Consider the following 26,689-nt stretch of genomic DNA (forward strand, 5'->3'; position numbering starts at 1 on the left):
ACCACTGTAAAACAGTGCCACCCAATTCCACCTCCCTCAGGCAACCCAGAGGGATACTATGGCCGATAGTACCTAAAGCCACCAAGAAATCCAAAACGATAATCAGAGTCACACTCCCTCTGTCAATACCCAACTGAAGATCACCCCATCAGGCCAACCAAGGCAGTCTCAAAACCACAGCCCACTCAAAAAGCCAGTCTGAAATGGGTCTAGATAATCTGTTTCCTCCAAGATTGCCTTACTAACGTACTTAATTACAGGGAAAGGATTTGAAAAGGCTTTTGGAGAAAATGATCACTAAAAAAATAATCTTTTGTTAGCGACGATTACATTCTGGCAAAAACAAAAAACCAAGGTTATCTGCACTGCTTATATGAGCAGCTTGAAGTAATTTGGGAATTAAGGAGTCCATATATCAGGACAATAATGGTTGGCATCAGTAGAATTTTACTGTATGCTTGATGCAAGTCTGAAAATTCCTGAGACTGTTTAAAGTTATTAAAATTGAAGCAGTCTGAATTGAAATTGAAAGCCTGCTAGAACAGAACCTTGCCATGAAGTGAATTTCTCTCTCAGTAGACATTAAAATTTAAAAAAAAAACAAAAAAAAAAACCTCAAATGGGTGGGCTAATAAGAAAGGTCCAATGTAAAATTATGACACATGCTTAAAAACCTACCTGGGAAGTCTCCTTTCCGACTGCTTTGGCCAAACTCTTGTAGCTGAGCTTGCTGGTTTAGCTGTTCTTTCTGCAAATTCTCATACCAATGTGTAACCTCAGCTCTTAGATCTGCTACCTGATCACTAGGATACATCTCTATTGTCATCTGAAACATAACACTTGAGTTTAGCTGAGAATAACCAAAGGACACAGGACATAAATAACGCTCATTTGGAAAACAAATTACCGGAATGTACCTTGTCAGGAAGTCCAGCTGGCTGACAAACTATCCTAAGAGGCAATGACTGTTTGTCGCTCAGTGCTTTCAAATGGCTGCTGATGCCGGTGCCTTCAATTTGCCATTGTCTCAAATGATATGCAAACCTGAGGGTGAAGCAATATTAACATATACAAAGAAAAACCACTGACAGTTTGTGGCTTATATAAACTAAACTGCCTGTGTGACTTTCAGAAGTGTTTTCAGACTTTCTTTTTCAGGTTGGCTTTTGAGGCTGGGCTGAAGCTGATAATGAATAGAGGGAAGGCGATTCCCTGGATTTCTAAATTGTTTTTATCTTGTGCTTCTCTAGATTTTGGCCAGGATCCAAACCACATAAAATTAGTTCTAAGGCCAATTTATTTTCATGCACCTTTCTGACATAATCACTCCCAAAGCAGCTTACTGAATCTTTTAAAACTGATTTTTATCCCACCCTTTTCCTGTTAAAAGAAGTACAAGGCAGCTAAAGATAACAGCATCATTTTAAATGCAATAAATCAACTGGTAGTTCAGATACTTTCAGGCAAATAAAGCCCAGGTGGATGATGACAGTAAAAACTACTTCCTCAGGTCCGGGCTCTCTTGCTGCTTCATCAGGTGCTAGGGAAGACTCCTATCCTGGGAGCAATGCTAGAGCAGATGGGGGAAGGGCCTCTCATCCAGCTAAGCAACATTCAAACCATCTATGAATTTAAACGACATCTCAAAAACAGTCTGAGATGTGGCATAGGGTCAACTATTCAAAAGAGAACCAAATCTGAGGATATTATAATTGAGAATTTTACTAAATACTAAAAGAACAGTTTTAACATTTTGCTCTTAAATTTATATTTTATGCTTTTTTGTGGGTTTTATTATTTTATATACATTATGCCATTTTGTTTTCATGGGTTTTAAAAAGGCTTTCACATAGTCAGCTGACTAATCAAACTTATTCATTTCATTCAGTCAAAAGAAAACCAAGTGAATTCCATGGGGTGAAATTAGCATGTGCCTAAGATACCCTTCAGAGGTGGGTTTTCTGGGTTAGTGATGTGCCCGGACCGGTCCAGAGGCCATCCTACAGGCCCCCAGACCGGTCCGGGGGGTTCGGGTTCAGATGGATTGGGGTGGGGGTTCCATTAAGGGAGGAGGAGGGTCTACTTACCCCTCCCACCGCTTTCCAGCTTTGGCGCCGTATTTTCTGTAGCAATGGGGCGGCAGGCTAGCTCCCTGCCGCCCCTTTCCCCGCTTGACTGCAAAAGGCTTTAAGAAGCCTTTTGCGCACGCGCACACAAATACCAATCTTTCTGCATACACGCCTTTTGCAGTCAAGCAGGGAAAGGGGTGGCAGGGAGCTATCCTGCCGCCCCATTGCTACAGGAGGCACGCAGTCAAGTGGGGAAAGGGGCGGCAGGGAGCTATCCTGCCGCCCCATTGCTACAGAAAATACGGCGCCAAAGCTGGAAAGCGGCGGGAGGGGTAAGTAAACCCCCCCCGCCCTTAATGGAACCCCCCACCCCAGTGCCGGACCGCAGCTCCGCGGTTCCGTTCACACCCCTATTCTGGGTCTTGACCTACTCTGCCTTTTAACTTCACAAGACAGATTTTCATCCTAATAAATGAAGCAGCATTTTTTTCTTTTTCCACACTTCAAACTAAGTAATATTTCACTTCTAAGCAATTTCCTGTTAAGGATGGGGCTTATGTCAAACAATTCAAAGTCTGCTACTAACTGAAATGGTATGAAAAAGGTAACAAGCGTTATCACACCCTGAACTAAGACACAACTTACCTTCTCCGAAAAGCTTCTAAATGAGTCTTAAGCATCAGGAGCCCTCGTTCAATAATGGTGAGGCTTGAGTGTGAATCTTGCTCAAGATTACTTGACGCGATCATTAGACTCTCCATGCACTTACTAATAAACTCTTGTTCTTTCTCTAGACCCGTTTTACCTGAAAGAACATTTAGAAGTAAATGTCTGACAGCACTATGAACTGTAACTATTGTGCATTCATTATGGCCACAAACATAATGAAATTTATTTTGTTCCCATAAGAAAAAGAACAAAGGCATTCAATATTTCCCTTCAACTTGGCACAGAATTGGTATGTCAAACTGATGCATACCATTAATATAATAGGAGTTGATATACTGGATAGCTGCACGGCTCACATCTCCAGATTGCGCTCTTAAAGCAATGCCCCAGAACTGGTCCATACCACACAACTGCAAAACGAAATGAGAAATTAGTCGTTTGTTATGTAATCTTACTGACTGCAGCTACTGACAGTAACATTGTATGTGTCTGTGGGTGGATGGGGATAATAAAGACAGACAAATGCCAGAAAAAATCACCTTGCTCTCTCCCTTTCATGCTCCCCCCACTTTTGTGTGCCTTTCACAATTTTGTATTTTCTATTGTAATTTGTTTTGCGTTACGTTATTTTAATCGGATATTTTTACTGTTGTGAATCGCCCAGAGAACTATCTGTTATGGGATGGCTATCAACATTTTAAAATTATTATTATTACTACTACTACTACTACTTTTACAATATCAATTAATATCACTGATTTACACACACACACATACACCCTACCTACCTACCTACTAGGTCTAGTGACTAAAACATTACATTCAATAATGCAGGCTTTTTATTCCCTTCCTGATCAGTTTGCAAAGACAAACCAAAATAGGATGATGACAGGGAGAAAAAGCAGAAATTGGGAAAATTCAACACACTACTAAATTTACCCCTTAAAAGGAAGGCCAACCTTTTGTTGTGCAACTAGAACCAATGTGGGATTTAAAAGAGGCTTTCCAGATCTAGAGAACACACACTAGCCGCTGAGACCACACGAGCACTCATAAGCACTATAGGTGCGATGTTTCAAATCTCACCATAATCCCACTTATTCCCTCAGCTGAAAAAAATCAAAATTCTGGCAAGGTTCAAGCCTTTGATTCAAAGCCAGTCTGTTGCCATGACTATTAACTCATTATGTCTCTTCAAACACTGTGCCAGCCTAACCACCCCCCACAGCAGGAACCTATTCTCATTCTTGGCTTTGTTGTAATTCAGTTTCCCAAGGCTGCTCCATATCTCCTGCTTCAGAATCCCCAATTCCAATTTATGAGATTGAGTAGAAGAAAATCCAGTTTTCTGAAGCAGCTCAGTTGATTTATTTACGTTTCCTCTAACTTAAGTTCTACCTCATTCTGTACAATCATCAAGAGCAATTTTTTACCACCCCATACCACATCTCAAATATCAGAGGCATAAGGCTGGATATAGCTTCATCTAGCTCCATGCCAAAGAAAGGTTCACAAATGGCTTCCCCTTTAAAGGAGAAACATCAGTGTCCCTGCTTCCCTCTACAATTCACAACACCAGAATCTTTGATGGTCATAATTCCCTAACCAATAGGTTGTATTTGCATTAGTAGTTGTAAAATAGCAGGCTTTATGTAAGGACCTAAGGCTACACAGTATCACTTAAGATAGGGGTGCTCATATTTGAGTCCCCAGATGCTGTCAAACTACAACTCCTTCAGTCATTGTGGCTGGAGATAATTGGAGTTGCAGTCCAACATCATCTGGGGACGCAAGTTTGAAAACCCGATTTAAGCAACGTTGCTCAGTTAACATTGCTCAGTTAACGCAGCTTGGGGGTACTACTGGACCCAGCTCTGCTTTTGGAAGCTCAGGTGGAGGCGGTGGCCAGGGGTGCCTTTACACGGTTTTGGCTAGTGCGCTAGCTGCGTCCCTTTCTCGAAAAGGCAGATCTGGCCACAGTTACCCATGCCTTAGTCACGTCACAGCTGGATTACTGTAACGCGCTCTACGTGGGGCTGCCCTTGAAGAATATCCGGAAACTGCAGCTAGTGCAAAACACGGCAGCTAGGGTTTAATCTGGAGCTGCCCAATGGGAGCACATCACACCCATTTTGAAAGAGTTGCAATGGCTGCCAGTTCGTTTCCGGGTCCAATTCAAGGTGCTGGTTTTGACCTTTAAAGGCCTTAACGATTTGGGCCCAGGGTACTTCGAGGGACCGCCTGCTCCCAAGGGTTGCTGCCCGCTTGACGAGGTCATCTGAGGGGGCTCTGCTCCGGGTGCCAACAATGAGGGAGGCTCGGCTATCATGCACTCGGGATAGGGCCTTCTCTGTTGTTGCCCCCAGACTTTGGAATGCTCTCCCAGTGGCCATTCACTCCTTGGACTCCATCAAAGTTTTTAGAAAGCTTGTTAAATCTTGGCTTTTTATCCAGGCTTTTACATGATTGTATTTATTGCTGCTTCTATGTGTTTTTATCCGTGTATAGATTTTATGCTTGTATTTTATAGATTTTAAATTTGGTTTGTTTTTATATTTTTAGCTTAATATTTTTATTGTCATTTTATTGTATGATTTTTAACTTTTGTAACCCACCTTGAGATTGTTTTTAATGAAAGGAGGTATATAAATGCAACAATCAATCAATCAATAATCAATGAGTTAAGATTGTACAATATTCTAAAGCCTATTTCTTAAATATCTGAAGAGTAATTTAAAACTTACAAGGGAAATTATAACTTGCTTACCTCAGAATTTGAACCACCATCATATGCACTGGTAGCCAGTCGAGCCAAATTACATAAATGCTGAAATAAATTTAATCCAGTCATACTGATCGTTTCAGGCTTTAACTGAGGCATCTATATAAAAGAAAATGATGTAGTTTAAAGAGGAAAAAATTCAAGCTTGTTTTCAAACAGAAAAACTAATCATTATGTATAACTGGCAGATTTCCTTCTACCTTCTCTAAAAAAAGATGCTTGTAGGTTTCCATTCCCATGGCATGCTGGTCTTTGCTTCGTACTTGATTTAAAAACCAGTGTAGTGCATCATCATAGCATTCAGAATCTTCTACCAGACAGTGCCATAGTATGTCCACTTGTTCCAGACTCAATCCTAGAGATTAAAACAGCATTTGACGTAACTTTCAAATAGAAAGGACTGGTTGTTTACCTGCAACAAGTGATATTTTTAGTGATCCATGTGCACACTCAAAATGGGTTCTGTGCCTGCACAGTAACCCCTACAGAAGAATTCCATAGCTCCCTGAGGCACTCTTCGGCTCCACAAAAATGTGCACTGATTGGCCAAATGCAATGTTCCTGATTGGCTAACTGCAATGAATGAAGAAACTTGGATGGATGAAGACAGGTCAACAATTATTATTGTGGAGGTATCCTAGCAGCAGGGAAGGTCGGGAGGGTATTGTGACTGAACATGGATCACCAAAAAGATCACCTGCTACAGGTAAGCAACCTGTTTATCTTTAAGGTGATCCATGTCCCTTCACAAAATGGGTGATTGGCAATCTCACCTGAATGGTGACGGGTGCTAGAATGTAGCTACAGCACCTTTTAAAGAACTGCCCGACCAAGTTGGCCTCCACCCAAGTGAATATCCATAGCTTAATGTCTTACAAATGGAAGGTCTGACGACCACGTAGCTGCTTTGCAAATGTCTATCATACTTATGCCTGACATATGGTCTGCTGATGTAGACACTACTCTAACTGAGTGTGCCCTGCCTCTGGAAGGAGACTGGACATCTTGTTTATTATAGCACATAAAAATCAGCTCTACCAGCCTGTGTGATTGTCAATTGAAAGAATGTCCCTTATTCTTTCCCCCAAAGGAAACAAAGAGCTTGTGAGAAGGTCTGAAAATTTTAGTCTTTTCCATATAGTACAACATGGATCTTCTGACATCTAATGAGTGCATAGACTTTTGTAAAGGTATGGATGGATTCATGAAGAAGGATTCATGAAAAAGCAAGGTAAGACTATGTCTTGGTTCAAGTGAAAGTCCGAGAACACTTTGGGTTTGAATGCTGGATCTGATATTAGGACAATCCTGTCTGGAAAGAACTGTGTGAAAGGGGAGTCAATTCTGAGAGCTGTTAGTTCACTGATGCACCTTGCTGATATTACAGCAACCAAGAACAGTTTTTAATTATAGCAAATTAAGAGAAGAGTCTAGGGGTTCACGTGGAGACTCCGTGAGTGTGGATAAAACTAAAAAGAGGCTCCAAGGTTCTATAGGTTCCCTTTACGGGAGGAAAAGGTTACTGATTCCCTTCAGGAACCTCTGAGTCAGGGTGAGAGGATAGAGAGTATCCCATCTAGGATGATTCACTGAGAGTGCAGCCATATGAACTTTCATAGAGACATTAGAAAGACCTGAACTTTTTAGATTTGTCAGATATAGTAGACCTTGACTGATAAAGAGATTTTGTAGGGATCAAATCCCTTATGAGTTGCATGGCATGATAATCTCTTCCATTTGCATTTATATTGTGTCTTGTTTATTCTTTCCTTTTGTTTAGGAGGATGTCATCTAATAGTTGAGCCTCCAAACTGTTAGGTTCAGCACTTGGAAGTTGAGATGGAAGATGTGACCCACTCGAGAAAACCTTTCCCCAAAACCCTCATAGGATCCTATGGGGGTTTGAGGGAAGGTTAAAAATTAAAAACCACCCACTTGTCTATTTCTTTTGTGGGTTGAGTGGTAGGTAGCACCCATCATGCCCTAACAATCAACCCACTTTGGTGCCCCTAGGAGCTATCCATGGAAAACAATGGTGTGTTTCGAGTTTCCCCATTGTTCCCTATGGCCTAAACACTTGAAACATTTTGAGTTTGTTTTGTTGAATCAACTGTGGTTCGGCCAGTTTTGATTAAATGTTTCCTTTTTTCAAAATCCTTTTTTTGCACATTCCTAATGCATGACTTCTAAAGGACAGTAAAGGTAAAGTTGTGCTGGCAACCACAGAGCCATGTGGTTTTCTTTGGTAGAATAAAGGAGGGGTTTATCATTGTCATCTCCCACATAGTATGAGATGATGCCTTTCAGCATCTCCCTATAGTGCTGCTGCCCGATATAGGTGTTGCCCCTGCTATAATACGAGACTCAGTCTCTGTCAGGTATTTGGCAGCTTAAGTGCTGCCTTGTGATGTCAACAGATCTGGCGGGAACAGATTTGAATTTGTCCCAGAATCCTTCAGGTACATCCTTTAGGTTGTCTTTAAAAGTGTTCCAAACAGATTAGTGGTACTTAGACATACAGGTGAAACTCGAAAAATTAGAATATCGTGCAAAAGTTCATTAATTTCAGTAATGCAAATTAAAAGGTGAAAATGATATATGAGAGACGCATTACATGCAAAGCGAGATAAGTCAAGCCTTAATTTGTTATAATTGTGATGATCATGGTGTACAGCTCATGAGAACCCCAAATCCACAATCCCAGAAAATTAGATTATTACATGAAACCAATAAAACAAGGATTGTAAATAGAACAATATCGGACCTCTGAAAAGTATAAGCATGCATATGTATTCAGTACTTGGTTTGGGCCCCTTTTGCAGCAATTACTGCCTCAATGCGGCGTGGCATGGATGCTATCAGCCTGTGGCACTGCTGAGGTGTTATGGAAGACCAGGATGCTTCAATAGCGGCCTTCAGCTCTTCTGCATTGTTTGGTCTCATGTCTCTCATCATTCTCTTGGCAATGCCCCATAGATTCTCTATGGGGTTCAGGTCAGGCGAGTTTGCTGGCCAATCAAGCACAGTAATCCCATGGTCATTGAACCAGGTTTTGGTACTTTTGGCAGTGTGGGCAGGTGCCAAGTCCTGCTGGAAAATGAAGTCAGCATCCCCATACAGCTCGTCTGCGGAAGGAAGCATGAAGTGCTCCAAAATCTCCTGATAGACGGCTGCGTTGACCCTGGACTTAATGAAGCACAGTGGACCAACACCAGCAGATGACATGACTCCCCAAATCAACACAGACTGTGGAAACTTCACACTGGACTTCAAGCATCTTGCATTGTGTGCCTCTCCATTTTTCCTCCAGACTCTGGGTCCTTGGTTTCCAAATGAGATGCAAAAGTTGCTCTCATCAGAAAAGAGGACTTTGGACCATTGAGCAACAGACCAGTTCTTTTTTTCTTGAGCCCAGGTAAGACGCTTCTGACATTGTTTATTGTTCAGGAGCGGCTTGACAAGAGGAATACGACATTTGAAGCCCATGTCCAGGATCCGTCTGTGTGTGGTGGCTCTTGATGCACTAACTCCAGCCTCAGTCCACTCCTTGTGAAAGTCCCCAACACTTTTGAATGGCCTTTTCCTGACAATCCTCTCCAGGCTGCGGTCATCCCTGCTGCTTGTGCACCTTTTTCTTCCACATTTCTATTGATGTGCTTTGATACAGCACTTTGGGAACATCCAACTTCTTTGCAATTACCTTTTGAGGCTTTCCCTCCTTATGGAGGGTGTCAATGATGGTTTTCTGCACAACTGTCAAGTCAGCAGTCTTTCCCATGATTGTGATTCCTAATGAACCAGACTGAGAGACCATTTAAAGGCTCAGGAACCCTTTGCAGGTGTTATGGACTGATTAGCTGATTGGAGTGGGACACCTGGAGCCTAGACTCTTGAACCTTTTCACAATATTCTAATTTTCTGGGATTGTGGATTTGGGGTTCTCATGAGCTGTACGCCATGATCATCACAATTATAACAAATTAAGGCTTGACTTATCTCGCTTTGCATGTAATGCGTCTATCTCATATATATTTGCACGATATTCTAATTTTTCGAGTTTCACCTGTATAAGCCATATGTTTGGATATTTTAATAGACAAGCATGATGCAGAATAAAAATTTTAGCCTATGGTGTCTAGTTTTCTGGCCTCTTTATCTACTGGGGCAGAGTGCATCTTGCCTGTTTTGCTGCTGATGGCACAATCTACTACCAATGAGTTTGGCGGCGGATGTTTGACAAGGAAGGGGCACAAATCTTCCTGGATTCTGTATAGGTTTTCGAGTCATTTAGAGGTTAATGTAGATGCTCATAGTGTTTCCCATGCTGTCTTTGCTGAATTAGCTAAAACTGGCAGCATGGGCAAAGATGCTGGTTAGGCAGAAGAGGAAGTGGCAATGAAATCATAGACTGGGTCATGGGCGTAGAGTCCATTGGAAAAGCAGGGACAAATGTCTCTGGGCCCCGAGGTACAGGGGCCCCCCAAGCAGACCGCCCCACCACTGCTTATCTTATCTTATCTTGGTCTCTGGGGGGTGGGGGTGAGCCAAGCAGGGCAGGCCACATACACACACACACAGCACGTGGCGGTGGGCGCTGTGGTTTTCGGGCCTCTCTGGCCAGCCAGCGCAGTTCAACTATGGAAGTGGCATGCCCATGATGCCACAGGCATGTAGCATCCATAGTCGAACTATGCAGGTGCACAGTTCAGCTGGAGAGGTGCACAGGCTGGCCGGAGAGTCCCAACCACAGCGCCTGCTGCCACAGGGGCCGGTGGGAGGTGGCCTGCCCCGCTTGACTCACCCCCCACCAAACGGAGGCCAAGGTAAGATAAGAAGCGGTGGTGGGGCAGGGGCAGGGGCAGAGGCAGTAGCGGCATCAGAGGTGCCAAATAGCATAGGAGCAGCAGGGAGATTTTGGTTGCCTCACCCCTTGCATCTGACGTCAGATGCAGAGGTGGGGCTTGGGGCGCGCTTGTGCTTTGCACGCCATAGAAGAGGCCCCCTGCCAAGATTATGTCCCCTGGACCCCGGGGGGCTCGCTACACCCTTGGGTCTTTGACATCCTGAGTGGGAGTCTTGATTTCCAAACCTAAAACCTTTGCCATCTCTGCAACTTGAATCCTGCAAGATTCTGTTTCCTCCACTGGTGAATCGGAGTGTTGGTTAGGCCTATTTTCATCAGGGGAAGGGTCAGAAGGGTTTTCTGTTTGGACCAATTCCCCTTCTGAGTATGATTTATTCAAAGGAGCCAGAGAGTGATGAACAATTTCTACATCGGGACTAGCATGGTGAGTTTGGTCTGTTCCCTTTGGAATTCCCTTCTAAGGAGATTGAAAAGGGACTGGTCGTCTTTTAAAAATGTGACTCTAGTAGGGATTGACAGGTGGAGTTGGGTACCTTGGGAATGGTTTTTTTTTTTTTTTTTTTTTTAAGATCGCCCCTTAGTTTTCTTCACTTACACAACCCGTACTCATCAAAATCATAGGTAGTATGGATCTCTGAAATGTCTGGAACCCCTCGGGGTCTAATGTGCCCTGGGAGCTCCAATAGCCCACAGGGCACATCATGGTGGAATAATGCAGAGCTGAATGATGGAACCTTTCCCTGCAGTGATATGCTGGCATATGTGATGGAAAGGACAAGGATGCCACCCTTTCCAGGGACACTGAACAAGTCTTCTAGATCGGCAGTGTCTCTGACTCTCTCTCTCTCTCTATCCGGCCCATGGATTGAAAATCCCCTAAAGATGAAACCAGATGGGGTGGAGAGAATAGAGTCCATAAAGGATTCTAAATTCCTTGGAGTGGATTTGTCTGGAGAAGGTAGCTTTGGGGAAGCTTCTTTTGACGGGTGATGCCCCTTACTGCAATCAGACCTGTTGTCACGGTCTGAATTAGTTGGAGAGGCATCAGGTGAAAGTTCCACTAGTATTGGAGAAGTCCTAGAGGAGCCAAACAGAGTTTTCTGTAGGGTCACTTATTGAGTTCTGTTCTCCAAAGTCAGGTTCAGTATGGTGTCTGATATTGGATGCGGACCCAATGACGACACTGGTACTGCCAACGAAGTAGATGTAGTAAGGGTGGTCGATGATGTCAGAACCAGCGTCAAGCTCAGTGTCAATGCCAATGATATAGCTTTCAGATATTTCCAAAACTTCTCTTGCCCTTCTCGAGGTTGACGGTTTGTGGAGACTGCCTCAAGGATGATGTCAATGGCATCAATGCACTTAACGGTGTGTGTGTTGTCACCAAAGTTCAGTGATGCTTCAAACTCAAGCGGCTTGGAGAATCATCTCTTTGGTGCTTTCTTTTCTTGTGATGTAGATGTTTGCTGATGGCTTCAGGCTTCTTGAAGACCAATGCACTTGAAAGTTAGATCTTGGAGAGCACTCTGATGTAGACCTTGATCCTGAGGGTTGAATTGACCGAAATCGAAGATGCCCAAGTTGGCTTTAGCATCCGACCTCAGCATTGGAATTGGTGGTCTTAGCACGCATTCATATAAAGATGCTCTGAGATGGACTTCTCTACTTTTTCTCGTTTGTTTAAAGATAAACAAATTTTGCTGCTCCAAACATTTTGATATTCCCCCAAACAAATCAGACATTCATCATGTTTGTCCAGGGAAGGGAGAGACCCCACTACAAGAAGTACACTTCTTGAAAGTCTTTTTAGTATCCATTAGCACAACAACCAAAATGAAATCTGGAAGAGATACCTGAAACAGTCTGTTGTCAAAAAAGCCAGAATAATCTACCAATTTCCTTCTCACAGGAACCGAGAACAAATGGAGCAAATCCTTCACAAAGTGAACGCCACAGCGGTTGAGAAGGACTGAGGGGAAGGCGCTCTAATCTTCTCCTATAATGGAAGCACCTAAAGGAGCTATGGAATTCTTCCACAGGGCTTACTGTGCATGCACAGAATCCATTTTGTGAGGGAACATGGATCACCTCAAATATGTAGAGCTATCAAAACAACCAAACAAACCAGGAAGACCTTCATCAAGGTTACTGCATTATCGTAACAAAGTGTCTAGCGACAACAGAATTCTCTGCTTATTTTATGAAGATATAGCGTGCTTTCTGTGATTGCCAGCAGCAGCCATTATAACTAGGAGTAATTCTAACAATAATACCATCACTTGAAGTAGGCAAAGATTAGCTACAACAAGGAATCAAATGTGAATTGCATTTTTTGAACACTCCATGTTTTAATCCCAGCTCCATAAAAACACCTTGGATATGGAAAGCTAGCATGTCAAAGAGACCATGTTACAACCTCTGCTAGAGAGAGGGGGAGATGTTGTAGGGATGCTGTTACATAGGAATTCTGTTACAAAGGAAGCATTCAAGCACACAATGGACCAGTTGCAATGTGAAAGGACACTGTCCAGAACCAGCTGTATAATAATGTGCTCTTTCTGCATGCCTGAACCACTTTGGAGTATTTTACATGAATAAGGCTTCTCCACACATTGGTTTCCTCTTTTTTTGTGCTGGCTCAAACTATATTGTACTTCTAAGAGTACAAGAAATGCCTTGGTGAAAGGCAGTAAACCTCTTCCACCTAAGACATATCCACACAAAAAGACATTGACTCACAGCCCAGCCTCAATCAGGGCCCTCTGAAGAGCCCTAAGACGATCAGCACGCTAGATAACTACAATTCTTTAACACAGTTTGGCAACCCAAACATGAGAAGTTACAATAAACCTTCTGCTCCCCTTAATTATCTGAATATAGCAGCATTATTTTAGTATTTCTTTGCAAAGAGAAAGAATACTAAAATACTGAAACAGATTATTCCATAGGGAGCACAGTTTATTTCACCCCTATTCTTCCCACATTTGTTTTCCTGTTCGTTTAAATGGCTGATATTTCTACCGTGACTATTGCAGAACTTCACCAAACCAAATTTTTTTTAAAGCTGATATACAAAAAACTTACTGAAGTGATCTGGTGATCCCAGAGTTGAAAAGACACATGTCAGAAACTGAAGGCGCACTTGAACTTCTGCGCTGTGGCTGTACCTACAAATAGGTTATTTCAGTATATTCTCAGTTATTCCAAGTCAACAATTTTTCACCATTGCTTAACCTTCTTGCACATTTAGGTTTATAGCTGAACCCAAAAGGAAATTATGTTGATTCAACAATTAAGAAGGTATTATCCATTCAGTATTTTTGTTCATACTCCCAGAAGGTTTCGTGTTGAAGGGAAGAGTGCATCCAGACCTCAATAATTAGCACTGATCGCAATTACAGACCCAAGAAAAGCACAGTAGTGGTTGAGCACCTACTTTGCATGCAGAAAGTCCTAAGCCCTGCTAAATGAGGTGAGTCGGTTAGCTACTAAGGAGAGTGCCTTTTTGGCAGTGGTACCCCATTTATGCAATAGCCTCCCCAGTGAAGCTCACTTGACACTATCACTTTGGTCTCTTTGACACCAACTAAAGACCTCCTTGTTCACCCAGGCTTAAATCCTTTTGTAAAAGTTCTAATATTTTATTGTAGCTTTTTCGTTTTTAAATATGCTTTTAATCTTATACTTTATTCCATTGGTTTTGTTTGTAAGCCACTTAAAGAACAATTGTTATGGAACAGCCAATGCAGTTGTTGTTGTTGTTGTTGTTGTTGTTATTATTATTAAGTTCAATTCCTGATACCTTCAGGTAGTACTGGAAAAGATCCCACCAAACCCTGGGAGCCACTACCAGTCAGTAGACAATACCGACTCCTGCTCAGCGTAACACAGCTAAAAGTGTTCAACCAATATAGCAGCATCCCTACACTATGAACAATTAATACAATTTCCAGAGTTTACAATAAATTGCAGTCATTGCCAGATATCTCTCATTGGATGTTCTGTTTTTTTTTTTAAAAAAACCCTACAGTGGAGTCCCATTTGATTTCAAATTAGTTGCATGCTTTTTACAAGCATAGCAGGGTTTAAAACCCTCAAGCAATAAACCAAAATCTAACTTCAACTATTTTTTATTCATCACATGAATCAAAATAAGATACAATGTTTTCTTTGATTCCCTTGTTACTGTATGTCTGTTACTATTAAGAACTCTTCTCAATGATACAAACTTAACTTTGTAGACGTTGATGGAAACAAACATTTTCTTTTAATTTAATTTTAACATTGTTGAAAGTATCTTATACATCCTTATTGGATGGGGTGTCCTTGGGGTGGACACAGAGCTCATAGATGAGACTGGGGATCACCTTTTGCCCGTATTTTCCCAGATTACCTCCTTGCTTTGCCCCCCTACAACACACACCCACAAAAGCATTCCTGTATTTTAGCTCAGCAGTCAGTGCTCATTGTTTTAGAAAGCTCAACATGCAGGGATTATTTAAATAAGCCACATGTTTGCTGCTGAAGACAGATGCGCTGTTGTGGGGATGGGGCTAGGAATAAGAGGTAGAAGTAATCTTACAGAACTTAAAACATTACCTTTATGTACTCCAGATGGCCAAATCCCATCTCAGTTCAAAATGAGTCTATTTTGCAACTTATCTTTTGCCATCCTTTCCCACTTACAAGTGCAACAGAGACACTAGGAAGTGGATGAGCACCAATAAGTCAGAAACTCAACTCTGTCAATTTTGACATTCAAAAGCAAATTTTAAGAAGGATGAGATTAACTACCAGAGCTGTTAAAAGCATCAAACCATGAATAAGAAGGCTCCCTACAATACCATACTTACAATGCATGTTTATGCCGTCCTTCCCTGACAGCCTGAATGTAGTGTACCAAATTATCAAAGAAGAGCTTCATCATGTTAAGTTCTTTTTCAGCCCACCTGTTTCAATTTGAAAGAGATATATAATTTCACATTAACAGCATGTATTTCACAAAACATCATGTATTAACTACCATGCAAACAAAACTTTTTTTCCAATTAGCTGTAGGACATTCCACGACTTCTTAAAACATTTCACAGCTCATAGGCTGCTCAGAAAGCCAGTGTTTGTAACTAACTTCCTTGCAGGGAAGTTCTTCCACTTGCTACTGCTCAGGACGTCAGTGGAAAGAGGAACAAGACATGACCAATTATATGATCTCAGTTTTGTTGTAACACCTGCTAAGATTTATTTGTTAAATTTTATTTATTTAGCATATTTCTATACCGCCCACAACCTGCGCTTCTGGGCAGTTTACAGTTAAAAACATATAAACGTTAAATCAGTTAAACTATTAAAATCATTTTTTAAAATCATTTTAAAAAAAATGTATAAATTAAGTGCCTTTGTAAAAGTTACCAGAGATGGGGAGGCTATATCAACAGGGAGCACATCCCAAAGTTTAGGGGCAGCAACGGAGAAGGCCCATTCCCAGGTAGCCACCAAACGAGTTGGTGGCAACCGCAGACGAACCTCTCCAGATGATCTTAACAGGCAGTGGGGCTCATGGTGAAGATTACATTCTCTAAAATACCCAGGGCCTACACTGTTCAGGGCTTTATAGGTAAAACCAGCACTTTGAATTTTGCCCGAAAATGTATCAGTAGCCAATGTAGTTCTTTCTACACAGGAGTAATATGGTCTCTTCTAGATGACCCAGAGATCAACCTGGTTGCCACATTCTGAACCAACTGCAGTTTCCAGACTATGTACAAAGGCAGCCCCACATAGAAGGCATTGCAGGTTACCAGCGTATGTACCACTGTTTTGAGGTAGTTCATCTCGAGAAACAGACACAGCTGGCGTATCACCCAAAGCTGATAAAAAGCACCTCTGGCCACTGCCTCAACCTGGGACACCAGGGAGAGGTTTGAATCCAGAAGCATCCCCAGACTGCATACATGTTCCTTCTGGGGGAGTGTGACCCCATCCAGAACCAACAGATCAAAATCGTCTCTCGAGTTCAAACCCTGCACAAGAAGTACCTCTGTCTTATTTGGATTAAGTCTTAGTTTGTTATCCCTCATCCAGCCCATTACTGCCTCCATGCAGTCATTTAGGGAGGTTATGCCTTCTGATGATGTTGACATGGAGATATAAATTTGGGTGTCATCAGCATTTTGCTAACATCCCGCATCAAATCTCCTGATGATCACTCCCAGCTGCTTCATGTAAATGTTAAACAACATTGGAGACAGTATGGAGCCCTGAGGGATACCATACAAAACTTCAGATTTTGAGGAACAACAGTCTCCAAGAGACACCATCTGGAATCTGCCTGCGAGGTAGGAGTGGAACCACTGCAAAGCAGTGCCTCCCACCCCAAAACCCCCTCAGACGTTCCAGGAGGATACTATGGTCAATAGTATCCAAGGCCTCCAAGAGAACCAACCGAGTCACACTCCCTCACAATGAGTAATTGTTGGTTCCAAGCACCAATATGGAGCCTCCCACCGCAAAGCCGATCAGACGTTCCAAAAGAATACTATGGTGAATAGTATCGAAGGCTGCCAAGAGATCCAAGAGGACCAACAGAGTCGCACTCCTTCTGTCAATTCCCAACTGGATGTCATCCAATTGCTAGGATGAATTTGGGGAATGTGGGAAGTATAGGTCATTAAGGGCAGCAGCAAGTCGGTCAAGAAGGAATGGGGTAAATGACTGAAAATTTGCTTTTCTTCTTATCTTTTTAAACTGTCAGGGGGCTAAAAAGGCTAGCTAAGGGGAAGGCAGTGTTAAAATATGAGGTGCCCAGAAATTTCAAGATAGAATGGAGTTTACATAAATTATCTACATTCTATATTTGAACAGACCAAACAGAAACATCCTTCAGGGAGGTGGTGTAGCTCAGTGTTTCTCAACCACCGGTCCCTGGACCGCTGCCGGTCCCCGAAGGCTTGAGTGCCGGTCCCTGACTGGGAGTCAACCCCCCCCCCCAAACTGAAATCAAGGCACTCACTTCCTCAATTTTGCACATGGCACGGAAGAGGAAGAGTATCACGGAGGCATGGGACCCTTCTTGTGCCTTGCCTCCATGTGCTGCTGAGATCTTCCTACAGCTATCTTATTCCCTATCTTTACAGCTTCAAACTGTATGCGGTGCGGGGGCATGGAGGAAAAAGTATGGCAGTGGGTGCCACTTGAAGGGCTGCTGGTTCTTGCATGCTCATTATTTGCAGCCAAAGGTTGGTTGATTGAAACCCAGCTGCCTGTTGTGGTCAAGGCACCTTGAGAGGGAACGCTGTTTCCCTCTTGCATCAGTGGGGCTTGCTTGTATGTTGTTTTCATTGGCCCCATGTAGCTTTTGAATTTTTCTAATGGCCCAACATACCCTCTCCACTGAGTAATCAGAAGCACCTCCACCCCCACCCCGCACATACTGAAGACATACTGGAGACAAATTTGTTCACCCAGGCTTTTAGATTCAGGGGTTCTCAACCTTGGGTACCCAGACATTGGTGGACTTCTACTCCCATAATCCCCAGCCATAATGGCCAAATGCCATTGTTGTTGGGAGTTATGGGAGTTTAACTGAGAGACCCAAGGTTAAGAACCCCTAATATTCCATGTTTGCAAAAGATTCCAAATTTAATTATTTTAATGCTTATATTATTTTCATTCTAAACTGCCCAGAGATGCATGTTTGGGGCAGTATAGAAGTCTGATAGAGAGATAGATAGACAGACTTGAAACCCCTTTACTAACTGCTGGTCCGGGAAACTGCGCATGAAGAATGTAGCGGTCCTTGAAACTCTGCACGAAGAATTTAGCGGTCCTTGACTCCAAAAAGTTTGAGAAACACTGGTGTAGCTCACTGGGTGAGCATATGGTCTGCATGCACTAATCCCAGTTTCAATTCCTGACAGCTACAGGCACAAGCTGGGAAATATCTAACCCTAAAGAGCCACTGCCAGTCAGTGTAAACAATGCTGCACTTGATAGATCAGTGATCTGACTCAGTTTAAGGCAGTTTTAGACATGCAAACTGTGATGGGGAGGAAATAATATCAGGACACTAATCCATCATCTTTTGCTGTAATGGGGTGCATTGTACTTACATTGTTATCCAATGTGTGTCGTAACTGCTTCCAAATTGTTGAAAGGTACCAAATAATTTTGGAAGAAGACGAAGGGAAACTACAACTGATCTAAGGAAAGAAAGAAGAAATGATGGGATGTAAATCAACATCTCAAAACTACAGACATGGGAGGAGGCGACAGAAGACAAAAAATCTGACCCAAAAATGCTGGAGAAGGTGAGTGGCTCTAGAGCAGCAAGACAGAAGAACCGGGAGAAATATCCTCCCATGGGGCTCTTAAAATCTACCTCGCTTACATGGGCCTGCCCTCCATATGGATATAAGCCACTCTGGATGCCCTCCTCCACCAACAGAAAATGTTTGTCATGGAGGCACATTTGGAGAAAATGACTTTTTAACACCAGTTTCAAAATGTATGTTGTTTTACATTATTCATGAATAAAGTGGTGGCCCTTTGCTTTTTATGTGGTTGCATACTCAAGTACACAACTACTCAGTTGGACGAGCCACTGTCTCTGTAATTGCAGCAATTTAAAAGCAGGCCCTGTGATCAGAAACCTGGCCTCCGTGCCAGTCCATATTATATAATTTTTTTAAACATACTTGCATACATCAGATTGTCTGTGAAAAAAGTAGATCAGCATACACTTGCAGGGTTTCTGTTGAGGGACTAAGAGAGAACACACCTCAGAGTCCTCTGTGCTATTACACAGGAGTATATTCTCAATTTACACAGGACAGCTGGTTGTGACAAAGATGACGTGTGACTTTCTTGCTCACTGCTTTTGGCCCTGATGATGCCAATGCCCTGCATGAAATCAGTGCACCCCCTAGAATTCATGGGAATGACAGGCAGGACTCAGCGCCACACTCCAACCTTGTGCACTTCCCCTCAGCACCTCATCTTCCTCTTTTACTGTTCTACCACCCTGTCTGCTGGCAAGCACTAGAGGCAAACGTGGACCAAACAGCATCCTTTGGAAGCCAATTTTGTGCCCAAGCTGCCAGTTGCAGAGCCCTCTTAAGTAAAGAACACATAGACTGTTTTCTGGATTGAATGTTCTGACTTGAAACATGCTGTTTTGAGTATTTTGAGCTCAAAACAGGACACCCTTCAAATAAAGGGGCTGTTTCGAGCTCGAAACAGAACAACCCTGTTTCGTTCAGAACCTTCTGATGTTCCGGTCGCCATTTTGGAAGGCCATTTTTCCTTGCTGATTGCACTGGCTTCGGAATGGCTTGAGATCTTCTTGTTTCTTGGTTGGCTTATCATACAAATCAAGTGTTGTCATGGGCAACTGTGCCCCCATTGGCTGGGGGGAGGGAGGAGGCAGTCAAAGACGGGATTTTCAAAATGTATGTATGGGATTGGGAGACCAAAGAACTCTTATAGTGTGCCTCTCAGGAGAGGAAGAAGGATCAGAGAGATTTCAGCACAGACTGAGACTGGTGGCGGCGGCCTGGGGCCTGCCTGGCCCCAGTTGAGTGGAGAGACAAAGTGTGCCTGTTGGCTTATCTCTCTCTATATATATTTTCCTTTTTGCATTGCCAAGCAACTGCTTCCCCCTTCCCTATTTTTTTTTTAATTATACCAGCATCCCCAGTGGCTTGAATTGGGTACTGCTGTGCATTTTCTTCCTTCTGTGGTTTTCTTCTTCTTGTAGCCAGCCCCCAGTGGCTTTAATAACTGGGGTGCTGTGCTACTGACCCCCCCCTTTCTTTTTTCTGTTTGCAGTCCCAAGCTGCACTTTTGCTTCTATTGTGTGCCTAGACTGGAGTTCATTTTTTGTTTTTGTAGGCCGTTTTGCTTTGAAGCTTATGTGACTTCTGTCTAGTGCCCAGCCCGCCAGGCTTTCTCTGCCCCGGCCCTCAGCTTTTTCTTTTTGTGGTTTTTTTGGATGGGTTGGTGCCTGCCTGACACCCACCTGCCCTTCCCCCAGCTGTTGAATCCCAGTGTCTGCTTGGCCCAAGTGCCTCCAAAGGCAGTACCCTGCCAGACTCCAGCAGAAAACAGAGGAACGAAGGTAAGACTCCTGCCCAGGTTAGAATTCAACTTCTTTTAATAGGGCTGAGTTTGGGGAAGGGATTAAATAGGTACTGGTAGAACTGTAGGACAGGAAGGGTGGATTAGGACACAGGCCACAGTAATCCCCTTTCCCTCCCCTCCGACTTTCCCCATTGCTGCTCGCTCTCCTCCAAAAAATTTCCCCCATCCCCTGCCAAAAGCCTGCTTCTTTATTTGGGGGAGATTTGATTTTTCTAGCTTGTGTGCACACTGTGCACTACAGTACTATAAATAGCACTGTGTATGGCATACACAGCATATATAGACCACATCCGAACCCACACCCCTTTTTTTAAAATACCAATCTTAAATGTGGTTATTCCCCCCCCCGCCTTGCCCATCCCCAATCAGAATTAGGGCATGGATTTTTAAAAATTCAAGATGTCCAGAAGGGTGTGAGGCAGAGCCAGAAGCAGACTGGCAGGCAGAGGAAGAGGTGATGTTGGTTTTGGTGTGTGACCGCAAGAGGGGCCTACTCACCGAGTTGTCCCCATTGCTCGCAGGGTCTCCTTTCGAGAGGAGGGTGATCCTGCAGCACAACCACCAGTGCCGGCTGCACTAGAATTAGGGAGGAAGTCCTCCCCGTCAGGGAAGAAGCTGTTCCTGTTGGAATGGATGAGATTGTGTTGGCTGCTAGCCCAGCTGACACAGTCTCACCATCCTCCCCAAACCCTCTTAGCAGTGCAACCCACCCACCCACCCGTCTGAGCATGAGGAGCAGAAGGAAGTAATTCCAGTTCCTGGACCTTCTCAGCCCCGGACTGAGGGCGACAGGGGCCCCCTAGAAGGAACCAGCAGCCCTAGTAGTACCACCAGCACGGAAACGAGGCCAGACCGCATTTGATGGCAATATGCTGTGGGACCACTTGAGCTCTGCCATGGTGCCCCAACCCATGCTGTCTGCACCCGCTGCAGGACACAGGTCAGCAGGGGGCAGGACCCTGAGCATCTTGGGACATTGGCTATGCTGAAGCATCTAAAACAACATCACCCGGGGGCCCTGCTCCTGCTGGTATCAATAGGCGTGCCCTCGACTAGTAGCAAGGCACCTGCTCCCGCTCACAAGTAGAGGAAACTGCCTGCATGATGGGTGTAGTCAGTGGGCAAGTGGTCTGTCTGGTCAGCCAGGGCCTCATCTCAACACCAAGGCTTTGCCAAGATGATCGCTTTGGACAAAAACAGGTTGCTTACCTGTAACTGATGATCTGGTAGTGATCCGTTGACATCCATTATAATGGGTTCTGCGCGTGCGCGGAAGCCTCTCGGTGTTGAGCTACAGCTCCTCTTCGGCGCCTGCACCCCGCCCCACATGACCACGTGGCTATTTAAGGCGGGAGGAAGAGCAGGCACCTCAGTTCCTTGGAGACCGCCAAAGCAGTGAAGTAAGCAGGTAAGTTCTACTACAGCCAGGTAAGTGCTACTGCGGAGGGGAGGTTCGGGAGGGTCTAATGGATGTCAATGGATCACTACCAGATCATCAGTTACAGGTAAGCAACCTGTTTATCTGGTTCGTGATCCATTGAATCCATTAGAATGGGTGTTTAGTTAGCTCCAAAAGGAGGAGGAAGCAGTAGAGTTATTGTAGCACCCTTTTGAGAACAGCTCTCCCAAAATTCGCCTCCGCAGCAGACCGCAAGTCTATGGCCTAGTGCTTTATAAAAGGTTGTTCAGAAGACCACGTTGCTGCTCTACAAATGTCCTGAAATGATATGCCAGACAGGTGAGCAGCAGAGGCACCATAAGCTCTAGTGGAATGCGCTTTGATGGAGCCCGGTGGTTGAACCTTCTGTATCGAGTATGCCAGACGGACGGTTTCGACAATTCAGTGGGACAGTCTCTGTCTGGACAATGCTCGTCCTTTGTTCGCTCCCTTATAGGCGACAAAGGGTTTCTCTGATGAGCGGAACGGCTTCATTTTTGAGAGATAAAAGAGAAGAGCCCTTCGAACATCCAAGAAGTGCAGAGCTTGTTCGAACGGGGTGGTTGGCGATCTAAAGAAGGTCAGAAGCACTATGTCTTGGTTGATGTAGAAGTTCAATACAATCTTTGGTAGAAAGGTGAGATCCGGCCGGAGGAAAACTTTATCCGGATAGAATCGGGCATAAGGAACATCCATGCGAAGGGCTGTGAGCTCGCTCACCCTTCTGGTGATGGCCACCAAGAAAGCCGTCTTAAGTGATGCCAGTTTTAAATTTGTGGAATGCATGGGTTCGAAGGGTGGCTCTGTTAATGCAGAGAGGACCAATGATATGCTCCGTTGTTCAAGAGGCTTTTTGACAGGAGGGTACAGATTAGTGAGGCCTTTCAAGAAGCTCTTACAGGAGGGGTGGGAGAACACTGTCTTTCCATCCCATCCTGAGTGTCGAGAAGAAAGTGCTGCTGGGTGTACTCTGATGGACACATTCGACAGTTTCACTGACTTCAAGGAAGTCAAGTAGAGCAGGACTGCACTGATTGAGGCCTCCTTAGGGCGGAAAGCATGGCGAGAAGCGTAGGGGGCAAATTTTTCCCCATTTGCTAGCATAGTTCTTTCTTGTAGATAGTTTACGCTGATTCAGCATGATACGCTTCAACAGTCGATCTTCCAAGCTGTTAGTTGTAGAGTGAGCACTTCCGGATGTAGAAGGCGCCCGTCTTCTTGAATCAGGAGGTCTGGGCGGTTCGGAAGTCTCTGATAAGTCGTAGCAAGTTTGAGTAGATGTGGAAACCACGCTTGGCGCGGCCACCAAGGTGTTATCAGGATGCATTTTTCTGGACCTATTAGAAGACGAGCCACCACCCTGCTGACTAGCGGCGGGAACATGTAAATCCAGTGCGTAGACCAATCCATCGGAAAGGTATCTCCCATGGATCGTGGGTCGTGGCCTGCTGTAGAGCAGTACAGTCTATATTTTGTGTTTTGCGCTGTAGCAAACAAGTCGAGATCCGGGTGACCCCAGAGAAGGAATATCTTGTATAGGTATGCGTCGTTCAGCTCCCATTCGTGCCGGGTTTCCATTGAGAACGAACGACTGAGGCCATCCGCTAGTATGTTGTCCTTGCCCCTGATGTGGATGGCAATTGGGGTGATGCTGTTTTTGATACACCAGTGCCAGATTTGAATGCTCAGGGCACATAGTGACCTGGAGATTGTCCCTCCTTGCCTGTTCAAGTAGGCAATGGTGGTTGTGGTGTCCATCTGTAGTTGCACCACTCTGCCTCTCGGCATCGGGAGGAAGGCTTTCATGGCTTGGAATGCTGCCAACAGTTCCAAGAAGTTTTTGTGGAACTGGCGCTGAGGTCGGGTCCACAGACCCTGTGCTATGGTGGAATTGCAATGTCCTCCCCAACCTTGCAAGGAAGCATCTGTTGTGACCCACACCGACGGGGTTTGTATCTGAAACGGCATCCCTCTGAGTAAATTGAAGTCCTTCATCCACCGCGAGAGGGACCGCAGGATTGGTAGAGGTAGACGGAGTTGCATCATCGGTACGTCTTTGCATAGGTAAAAAGAGGACAGGAACCACAGTTGCAGTTTTCGCATTTTCAATCGAGTGTATTGCACTGTGGATTTGCAGGAGGCCATCAGGCCTAGTAACCGCTGTATCTGATGGGCTGATTGTATTGGATTGGCTTGAAATTATTGAACCATTTAGGTAATGGTCTGGTAGCGATCTTGTGGCAAGAACGCCCTCCCTGCATTTGCATCTAGTATTGCTCCAACATACGAAATTGTGGATACTGGGGTCAGGTGAGACTTCTTCCAGTTGATTTGTATCCCCAGATTGTGAAAGAGGCTTATCATATACTGAATCTGCAAAAGTAATTCTTCTTTGTCTCTGGATGTCAGGAGCCAATTGTCTAAGAATGGAAACAGCTTGAGGCCCTTTGTCCGTAAGTGAGCCACTACTACTGTCATGCATTTGGTGAATACACGCGGGGCCGTGCACAGTCTGAATGGGAGAACTTGGTATTGATACACCGCTGCTCCTACTGTGAACCTCAGGAACTTTCGGTGGGTTGGCCGAATCCCTATATGAAAATAGGCATCTTTTAAGTCTAACGTTACAAGCCAGCGCTCCTGATGAAGCAGTGGTAGGATGTCCTGTAGCGTTGTCATTCGATACTTTTTCACTTGGATAAATTTGTTCAGATGCCTGAGGTCCATGATCGGTCTCATCCCGTCATCTTTCTTCGGGATTTGGAAATATCGGGAGTAAAATCCTTCTCGACATCTTGCCCATCACACTGGAACTATCACCTTTTTGAGTAGAAGTTCCTTCACTTCTTGAAGTAAAGCAGGTGACACCTTGGTGAAGTGAAGTCCCCTGAACACAGGTCGTTTCTTGAACTCTATCGCATAGCCTGAAGTGACAATCTTTAATACCCATTGATCTGATGTTATGTGGCGCCATGCTTGTGCATGACTCACCAATCTGATGTTGTTTTTGGCTAATAGACCCGGTTCGATGATGCGCGGGGGCGGAAGTAGTTTCTTTGTTTATTAGGGCATGCGGTCAATGCAGAAGAGGTGAATGTTTTCGCCGTGAATTTTGATTTCTTCATCTTCTCCATAGTAGAATCCGTCTCTTCTGAGAATAGGCCCTTCCCATCAAATGGTAGGCCCTCATGAGGTCCAACTTCCTACCTTCCTTGTCCGCAGGTGTGGTATGTCAGCGGCTAGATCTAGATGTTGTGGCACAGTCAATGACTAATGAATTTGGCACAGGGTGCTTAAATAGGTAGGCATTACCTTGTTCTTGCACTCTGTATAGGCCCTCCAGCCTTTTAGAAGTTGGTGTGGACGTGTGTGGAACCTGCCAGGCGCATTGCGCGGCATTAGAAATGATGGGTAGCAAAGTCAGGGCCACTGGTTGCGCTGGCTGCGACCTTGCCATAAAGTTGTAGACCGGGTCATCAATGGTTTTCACTCGTGAGGATAAGTCTAAACCCAAGGTTGCAGCCATCTGTTTAATATGCGAGTGGTACACCTTTAACTCCTCTGTTGGTGAGATGTGGGCAGGCGTGGCCACATCAGGTGAGGGATCAGCTTCGACCGTCTCTGTGTCAGACTCAAAATCGGAAGAGCCATGATGACTGTCATCGGATGCTAGCTCCGAGGGGGAATGTTGGGAAGGAGCACCTCTTGGTGATGGAGGGAGGGGTGCCGATGGGGCATCCATCTGGACTGCCACCGTAGCAAGTTGTTGTGTGGTTTGCGTCGATTCTGCAGATGTAGACAGCAGAGTCTGCGTGGATATACTAGACAACATTCTCGGTTGTAGAGGAGAGGTATCCCCTCTATGGAGTGTTCGTATCGGCAGATTGGTGGTAGATTGAGGGATCGCAGGAGCAGACATGGCTCGTCTCCAAATACAATCCTCTTCGTAATCATACACCATTCCAGGTGACCATGCTCCAGGTAAAGCCGTTTCCTTGGATGGGGAGAATGCGTGTGAGAACCCACAGGTGTGCCAGGGGGCTGTCGTGGCTAATTGTGACGCAGATAGTAAGTGTGGAGTGCCGTCATCTGGCCGAGGAAGAACTTGAAAAGTAGATGGGGTGTTCGCTGCAGAATCCAGCATTGTCAAAAGCGATTGGGTGCCCAAGGCCGTGTCGCCATTATTGGAGAGATCAGCATCCTCAACCACGAAAGTCATGGGCGCTCGAAATCGAGGAGTTACCGAGGTGGTATTTGTTGGAGTAGAACAATGCCGAGGGTTGGACTCCTTCTCCCGATGTCGACGGGGACCTTATCGGAGTCAGTGCTGGCTGTAGGTCTCGAAGACTTGGAAGCGGCAGTGCTGGGAGTGGAGGAGAAAACGAGGCCGCAACCTTCGATATCGACGGTTCTATCGGTATCGAGGCAGATGTCGATGCAGCTGTCCCAGCTATCGGTATTGAGGCAGACGTCGATGTAGCAGTTCCAGCCATCGGTATCGAGGCAGCAGTCGATGCAGCTGTCCCAGCCATCGGTATCGAGGAGCCTCTCGGTGTCGAGAGCGGCTTCGGTATCGAAGTTTCAGTCGGTGTCGATGTCGATGCCATGACCGGCGTAGGCTTATCGTGCGGCGCCAGTGTCGATGCCGATGGGGCTGTCGGTGTTGAGGGTTTCGATACTGACACGAAGATCACATCTTGGACAGCCCTCGGCGACGGAGTTGAGTCTGA

At 44.7% G+C, this 26,689-nt stretch overlaps 1 protein-coding gene across 5 annotated transcripts in view; it reads right to left on the reverse strand.

Moving 5' to 3' along the window:
• The window catches only part of USP34 (ubiquitin specific peptidase 34), a 234,500-nt gene that overhangs the window by 107,995 nt on the left and 99,816 nt on the right, over nt 1-26,689 (reverse strand). For 4 of the 5 annotated variants that reach the window (XM_053247423.1, XM_053247433.1, XM_053247415.1 and 1 more), the window contains 10 exons: nt 21,020-21,142; nt 18,493-18,582; nt 15,238-15,333; nt 13,469-13,551; nt 5,721-5,875; nt 5,506-5,619; nt 3,049-3,148; nt 2,715-2,874; nt 918-1,044; nt 679-826 (listed from right to left, as the gene is read on the reverse strand). In XM_053247423.1, coding sequence (XP_053103398.1) covers nt 679-826; nt 918-1,044; nt 2,715-2,874; nt 3,049-3,148; nt 5,506-5,619; nt 5,721-5,875; nt 13,469-13,551; nt 15,238-15,333; nt 18,493-18,582; nt 21,020-21,142 — 1,196 coding nt within the window. The remainder of the gene's footprint in view (nt 1-678; nt 827-917; nt 1,045-2,714; nt 2,875-3,048; nt 3,149-5,505; nt 5,620-5,720; nt 5,876-13,468; nt 13,552-15,237; nt 15,334-18,492; nt 18,583-21,019; nt 21,143-26,689) is intronic. The other variant, XM_053247443.1, reaches the window with a different exon arrangement.

The sequence above is a fragment of the Hemicordylus capensis genome, chromosome 1, assembly GCF_027244095.1.
Source record: "Hemicordylus capensis ecotype Gifberg chromosome 1, rHemCap1.1.pri, whole genome shotgun sequence".
NCBI classification, from domain to species: Eukaryota; Metazoa; Chordata; class Lepidosauria; order Squamata; family Cordylidae; genus Hemicordylus; species Hemicordylus capensis.